The sequence below is a fragment of the Sinocyclocheilus grahami genome, unplaced genomic scaffold (assembly GCF_001515645.1).
Source record: "Sinocyclocheilus grahami isolate Dianchi unplaced genomic scaffold, SAMN03320097.WGS_v1.1 scaffold601.1, whole genome shotgun sequence".
NCBI lineage: Eukaryota > Metazoa > Chordata > Actinopteri > Cypriniformes > Cyprinidae > Sinocyclocheilus > Sinocyclocheilus grahami.
The window spans coordinates 19,571-27,566 of record NW_015505780.1 but is presented as its reverse complement, the minus strand read 5'-3'; the positions used below and the strand labels follow the sequence as shown (position 1 = coordinate 27,566).

The 7,996-nt window shown below is 35.8% G+C and overlaps 1 protein-coding gene across 5 annotated transcripts in view; it reads right to left on the bottom strand.

Annotated features, from left to right (window-relative positions):
• iffo2b (intermediate filament family orphan 2b) overlaps positions 1-7,996 on the bottom strand; it is a 39,875-nt gene that overhangs the window by 25,413 nt on the left and 6,466 nt on the right. For 3 of the 5 annotated variants that reach the window (XM_016240815.1, XM_016240817.1, XM_016240819.1), the window contains exon 2: positions 7,585-7,952. In XM_016240815.1, coding sequence (XP_016096301.1) covers positions 7,585-7,952 — 368 coding nt within the window. Of the gene's footprint in view, positions 1-7,584 lie in introns of all 5 variants that reach the window. The other 2 variants (XM_016240816.1, XM_016240818.1) reach the window with 1 other exon arrangement.

The window sequence follows — 7,996 nt, the reverse complement described above, 5'->3', positions numbered from 1 at the left end:
TCTTTTTAAGTGGGAGAACTTGCACAATTGGTGGCTGACTAAATACTTTTTTTTCCCCACTGTATATATATATATATATTATTTTAAGGATATTTTAGTTTATTTTGTTACCACCACCAGAGTCAAATCTGTAACATACAACCATTTGAGAACCACTGATTGTCTTCCAGATGTTCAAAAGGTGATGGTCTACGGCTCGATCCGGATGACAGATCGTCACGGCTGATCCAACCTCCCGTCGGGCCCCCGGGGGCCTCACCACACCCAGCGTGTTCAGGAATGTGTCGGGATCTCCCGCTAAACAAACTCATTGTCTCAAACTCATTCACCACACCCAGCGTGTTCAGGAATGTGTCGGGATCTCCCGCTAAACAAACTCATTGTCTCATACGGCCGCCTGACCAGCAACTCCTTCTCTGTCACGTTTCCCATCCATAATACACCTCAACGGCTTCAACATAAGCAAGGTGTGGCCACAAAATACTTTGCATGTTAAGTCCTATCAAACTTTCTCCAGAAAGAACACTTAATTGAGCTAATAGTTTGTTAGTGTAGCCAAGAACAGTTACATACAAGTCACTCCTGTGTGATAACTTGCATTGCCAACGCTCGGAGCGCTATTATTCATTGCAAAACCACTCCTCATCATAGGCAGAAAAACATTTAAAGGGCTTTGTTCCAAAAGTTACAAGGCTTGTTAGGACTCATTGTGATATAACATAGGTGTAAAGGGTTTGTTTTGTTAGCTTTAGCAACACCCAAAATACAAGGCGACGTTATCCTTTAGTTGACCCACAGTTTCTCAATTGTGCCAAAAAACGGTCATCAATGCAAGAGTAACAGGGCTAATAACGAATTCTCTTTATAGAAGTGGAGTTGTAAAAGGTCGATAATGCATTAAAGCTCACACATAGATCTTTAAATCACCCAGAATTCAGCAAAAGGCTTTGAACTAAAGTGCCAGGATGCTGGACTTTGTCTAGGGTCTGGAAAGCCCTATTCGACTAATGCAAACGCAACTGCTTTGATGTTTGACCAGCAACGATTCATTTTAGCAAAAAGCTAATGTAGACCATGATATATTATATATATGGTTACAGCTCATGCATATTAATATAACTATAAATTATATATTTATAAACAGGGTTTGCAATAATAATAAAATTGACATTTTTGAGGGAACAGGTATCTGCAAACAGTCATATGAAGATATAAATATGAAACTGTTTTCAACATTGATAATAATCAGAAATGTTTCTTCAGCAGCAAAGCAGCATATTAGAATGATTTCTGAAGATCATGTGACACTGAAGACTGGAGTAATGATACTGAAAATACAGCTGCGCATCACAGACATAAATTACATTTTACAATATACTGACATACAAAACAGTTATTTTAAATTGTAATAATATTTCACAATATTACTGTAATTTTTTATCAAATAAATGCAGCCTTGGTGAAAAGAAAAGACATGGGAAAATATATATTTTTAAATCATACTGATCTCAAATGTTCGAACGGTAATGTACATAAAATATGGTTTTAAATATAAAATATGGTTATATATATATATATATATATACTGTATATAAATGCATGCTACTATAAGTTTTGAATTGGCCGGTAACTTTTAGTAGCCAAACTGACTGGTGAGTGAAAGTGTTAATTTCAAATCTTTCCAACAAATTTCCATTTTATAACATTTTACACAGCAAGATACCACCCTTTCAAAGCCATAGCATAATATGCACACTTGATTGAAGTCCACGTCATTGTGGCAATCTTACAATTATGCCTCCACATAGTACTAAAACAATCATTCATGGGATCAGATTCACTAATTTCCTTGGAAAGCCCATCCCTAGCCCACACAGACAGAGAATCCGCAGGCATCCCATAGATCTCAGGAAACAACACATCACAGGTGAGACATGGATGTGTGTGAGCCTGGCAGAGATCAGTGAGTGTGAAACAGAGCGCGGCCCACCCTATAGGTCATCCACACCCCCATTCCAACAGCATGAGGAGGACACACACATCTAGATATCTAACCACTGACTGAAAGACTATGAGAAGCCGTCTGTCAAACATTAATGCTCTTTTAATCTGCCCAACCATCTCTGAAACATGACTACATCTCATACTGCCATAGATACTCTCCACAACACTCGCTCAGACAGACAGAACGATAGAATGATAGACAGAACGATAGATAGACAGACAGACAGACAGATCTCTCTATTTCCTCAATCCACTAAACACTAGTATTTGTAATTACCAGGCAGATTGGTTGTGTAGTGTTTTTCAGTCAGGAGGAGCTGCTCGCTGCTTTCTGCTAATGACAGCTTTAATTTTTCAAACACCAGAGGAGGAAGCAAAGTCTCCAAAACCTCAGCCTCAGGGCTCCAGCATCGATCCACAGCACTGAAGCTAAATTCAGCCTCCATTCAATTATTCATGCGGGAGAACGTTTTCTGGAGGTCTGGGTTTGATGGAGGTCGCCTCTCTGAGATGATCTCAGTTTGATTTCATCTTTTATTTAAGGTGATTGGGGTGTGATTTGTGATCTTGGAAGCTGGTCACAGCATCACTGGGTACCACTATGAAACCCCGATGCATGGATTTTATGAGATGAACATCACTGCCAATAGTGTATAGTCTCTTCTACTCACCAAGGCTGCATTTATTTGATCACAAATACAGTAAAAACAGAAATATTGTGAAATATTATTACTATTTAAAATAGCTGTTTTTTATGTGAATATATTATAAAATGTAATTTATTTCTGTGATCAAAGCTGAATTTTCAGCATCATTACTCCAGTCTTCAGTGTCACATGATCTTCAGAAATCATTCTAATATGCTGATTTGCTGCTCAAGAAACATTTCTGATTATTATTAATGTTGAAAACAGTTGTGCTGCTTCATATATTTGTGGAAAACAGTGATATATTGTTTTCAGGATTCTTTGATGAATAGAAAGTTCAAAAGAACAGCATTTGAAATAGAAATCTTTTGTATAACATTATAAATGTCTTTAATGGCACTTTTGATCAATTTAATCAGTCCTTGCTGAATAAAAGTATTAATATATATATAAAAAAAAAACATTCTGAGTCTAACCACAAACTTTTGAATGGTAGTGCATATACCCAGTTATCATGATAAAAAATTAAAAATAAAAAAACATATGATTTTACAGCATTTTTAAATTAAATTTTGTGTAAAAATGGCAGGTCAATAAAATAAATAAATAAATAACAGTAAAATTGTAATCATTTCCAGTTCATTCCAGTACGCCAAGTCGAACACATTGCATTGTGGGATAGTGGATCTATACCGCACATTTCAGCAAATGCAGTATAGGTTATCAGGGATTTCATGCTTAAGACTGTACATACTGTATACTGCAGAGACAGTAAGAGCAACATGTCAGCATACTTAATATCTCTCTTAAGAAAGAGGTTAATTAATGTTTTCCTAAAGAAGTCGTGACAGAACATTGCACCAGACTGCAATAAATCAACACATACACACATGTACCAGTATCCCGACTGCTGTTTATCACACACACACACACACACACACACAAAACCCATCAATCTGTGCTCTCGCTCCAGCAGGCTGTTGGCTGTTCAGAAGCGAGGCGGCTGTAGATGCACTAGTTAAAGCCACAAACACCACAGCAGTAATACAGTCAGTTCACTTTCTAACAGGCCCCATGAGTTCTTCATTGCAGCACTGATGATAAAGAAACCTGTGTTTTAGTGGTGGAGCAGCGGAAGAGCAATATTTTTGAAGTTTCTAGGAAATCAATGATCTTCACAAACTCAGCGGCTTTGACTAATCGTTGCATATGGATTTTCAAGCACCGCTCTGTCAGTGCAAAGACACTAACATCTTATTTTTCTTAATGGTGCAAGATTGTGACCATTTCATCCAACAAGCACATGGAATTTAATTTTTTATGCTTTTTGCTTATGTTTCAGCAAAAACAAAAAGTGCTTGCAAACAAGTATAAATATGAGCACTAATATTGCTCATACTTTGAGCTAGATTTGAACAAAGCCCGAACACTAAGTATTCAACCTAGTAGGGTTATTATAGTCAACTAAAAATAAAACCATTTAATCATTTTTAAAAAATCATTATTTAAAGTAAGAATTAAAAAAAAGAATAAAAAGAAACTAATTCCACAATGTATTCAAACATGATGCTCTGGAACTGTAAAATTATTAAAATTATTATAATTTTTTTTAATGATCAAATTTAACTACATAATATGCCTTTAATTAATCAAATTACACTGAAAAAAATTGGTGGTGAAACAATTTTCACTCAGAAATTGCAAGTAAGTTTCACAAATAATTACAAAGTAATTTACAAAATAATAAATTACAAACATAATTTAAAAAATAAAATAAAACAAAACATTTTAACTTCCTGGGTTTTATTTTATTTAATGAATGAACGAATGAATTTCATCTTTACCTTCAAAATTATTAAAATGAATGAATTAATTGAATTAGGTTAAAATTATGTAAAACAAAAACTCAGTATTAAACATGAATGTTTGAAGTAGAGAGACCAAAACAGTATTTTCTTGTAAAACGTACTACAATAATCTTTTGGAAGTTGTTTTACAACTTCAAAAAGATTCAAAATAACTGCATGTACCAATACTGTCTGAGAAAAATTGTCATTTAGATATAAAGAAATACTCCTTTAGATTTAAAGTTAATACACATATACTTGATACATACAGATATTAAGATCCCAAACTTTGGATATCTTGGGAGCTGTTTTTTTTTACATGTGTGAGCATTATAGCTTTTTATTTATTAGCTGATTAATTATTATAAGCTTTTTATTATAAGCTGATTAATTATTTGTTAAGCCTTCAACGTGAAGAATTTGTTGGGGCCAATAGAAGCGAACGGACATGTAGGAGCTGCAATTTCCAAACGCATGAGCGAATGATATGTGTGTGATGTAATGCACACCAGTGATTCACATGCAATAAAAACTGTAGTCAGCACTAAAGACCAGCGTGGGGGTCAGATTTCTCCAGCAGGAAGAAAAGCGTACATGCACAATATGAATGCTGCAACCTGTGAACATGGGCGGTGAAATCAACACACACTGCTTATATGTCAGAAAGCACACATGCATCGTCATCTGTCATCATGCATCATCATTCACAGTTATCGATTAATGCGCTAATAAGCGTGTTCTACTTGTTAGCTATATATCCTAATTTTGCACTTAGAAGGAACAATTATTTAGATGCAATACTATAATTAACATGGAATGGAATGATCAAACTAATGAATCTGAGTGTTATTAACTAACATTCCTCTAAGTGTCATAGAGACGAAGCCACTGAAGCTATTAGCTATAATGGACATGCAATCCGACAGCATTAACAATTACATTTATGTTTCGAGTTTATTGCCATTATTTGACAGTTCACATGAGTATCGGGATACATTTTAGTATGAATTTAGGGTGTAAACAACTATTTATGGGCTTTTTAGTCTGCCAATTGCAATTGCTTAGAAACATAATTGCACACCTTTTCAGAATTTATAAACAAATCGTACAGGATTTTATGCATCAAGGTTTAATACTACTTAGTATTTTCTCTCACAATTCTAACTTTTTCTGAGAAAAAACTCAGAATTGCAAAATATAAACTCAGAATTCCAAGATAGAATTGTGAGATATGAACTTAGATTTGTGAGATATAAACTCACAATTCTAAGAAAAAAATCTGAATTATAAATTTGCAATTGCGAGAAAAAGTTAGAATTGTGAGAATAAAGTTGCAATTACCTTTTACTTGTTTTTTTTTTATTCTGTGGCAAAAACAAACAAACAAACAAAAAAAAAACTGAACTGTGAGACATAAACTTAGCATTCGGAGTCAGAATTGTGAGATGTAAAATCAGAACTGTGTGAAAAAGAATTGCGAGATATAAATGCATTATTGTGAGATGTAAACTGAGATGAACTGCATGCGAGAAAAAATCTTTTATCCTGTGGAGGAAACAGGCTTCCATAGTTTCCACTATAGCCTATACTAGACTTTTATACCTATAGACTCTCTTAAGTTTGACTTAGTAACTTCGTTTATGGTTGGTAAACTTCCTGTAGACCATACAAAAGAAATTCTAACAAAGAAAACAAAGATATTGGCCTATTTCATATCCGAACTTGTCCGAGACTCATTTGAAGTTCCTGTGTGATGTCATGATGTCATAACTGATGGCGATCTCAGACAAAGAAAGGCCCACAATGTTAAAATGAGCTTCTGAATCACCCACAGGATGACCAGGATGTGATATATACACGCTTGCTTCCTCTTTCCTCGCCTTCATTTTGTGCTCATTGTTGTGGCTTTTCTGAAGGGTAAGGAAACAGTATTTACTAGTGAGTCAGCACATGTCTGGGCAAAAGGGTAGCTTGATCACACACACACACACACACACACACACACATTCACGCGGCTCCTCTGGTGCCTCAGTGTTTGAAGTCATTCAGAAGTTATGCATTAATAAAACCCATTCAACATCCTTAAGAAAACTCATTCAGAAAGGCTGATCCATAAGGCTGGAAATCAGTCATCATGTCTGTGTCACATTCTAGTCCAAAATCATGAAAATGATATTTTGCAAAGGAAACTAAATAAAATAAAATAAATTAAATGGAGCACTGTTTTTCAGGACAATTAAGCACATTTTACCCTCAAATTTTCACTACTGTAAATTTTTCAGTCCCATTCATATTATTGCATCCTGAAGTTTTACTTTTACTGTTCCATGTATTTCAATTATGATATTCATTACTGTAATACAGTATTTTTTACTGTACAATTATCTTAAACAATACTGTTGCACAAATACGTTTTTATTTAAATCAGCATAAAATAAAATATTTTTTAAATTTAAATCAGCATGAATTAAAAGAAGTGCCACAAATAATAGCATTATTTATAAATACTTTTAATCATAAATCATTTTGTTTGTATTACAGCAATGAGATTTTGGGGTAAAATATGCAATATTGTCATGAAAATCATGTCATAACGGAAAAAAAATAATAATAATAATGTACCAAGTGAATGAAGTGAATGAAACAAATAACTTAATCATTGGGCAACTGTGATAAAAAGCTTCTCGTATCGTATTTCTGAAGACAGCTGCAAAATTTGAAGGAGGACTTCAGCTGCTGAGCAATACAAGAAAAAATTGGTATATTTAGAGGTGACTCTATATAATAGTGATCACTGCTTCCCTGCATTTCATCATACATATCCTTAATGAACATGCTAATGAAGAAGCATTTCCCATGCAAGCACACCAACATTCCCAAAAGCTCAAATGTTCATTTGGCCTGTATGGACGGTTTCCAGCTGTGCTGCATGCAAAACTGGGCCCTTCAATATTTGCTGTTTGCCTGCCAAGGTATTCTGCTGCAATGAATCAGTCCAGCACCGAAATGTTGACCAGGCTCATTTTCAGGCCTACAGAGCTGCATGAAGAACAAATCAAGGCATGATAAAACAGTAGCCTACTCACTTTCTCTTGTACTCATCCCGCTCCCGTTTGACTTTGGCCAGAACGTTATACAAGGCTCTCAGTTCTGGGGTGATGGTGTCGATTTGGACCCCAACCCCGTCCGGATGGGTCCAGGTGACCCCGGGCCCCTGGACAGTCTTCACGCGCTCTCCGTGTCTCAAAATATGCGTAAAACTCCAGATGGTGCCTGGAAGTCTGGATTCCAGAGAGTCCGTCTGGACAGCGACTTCACGCGTGAAGGTGAAGCCCGTGTGCCTCGGCTGACTGGAGGCTTGCTTCAGCTGGCTCTCCAGAAGTTTGTTCCTTCTCTCCAGCTCATGGACTTTGGCGAGGAAGCAGCGGAACCTCAGATTGAGGGTCTTGAGAACATGGATGTTGGATCCCAGGTCGTTGCGCAGCGCTCTGGGAACCG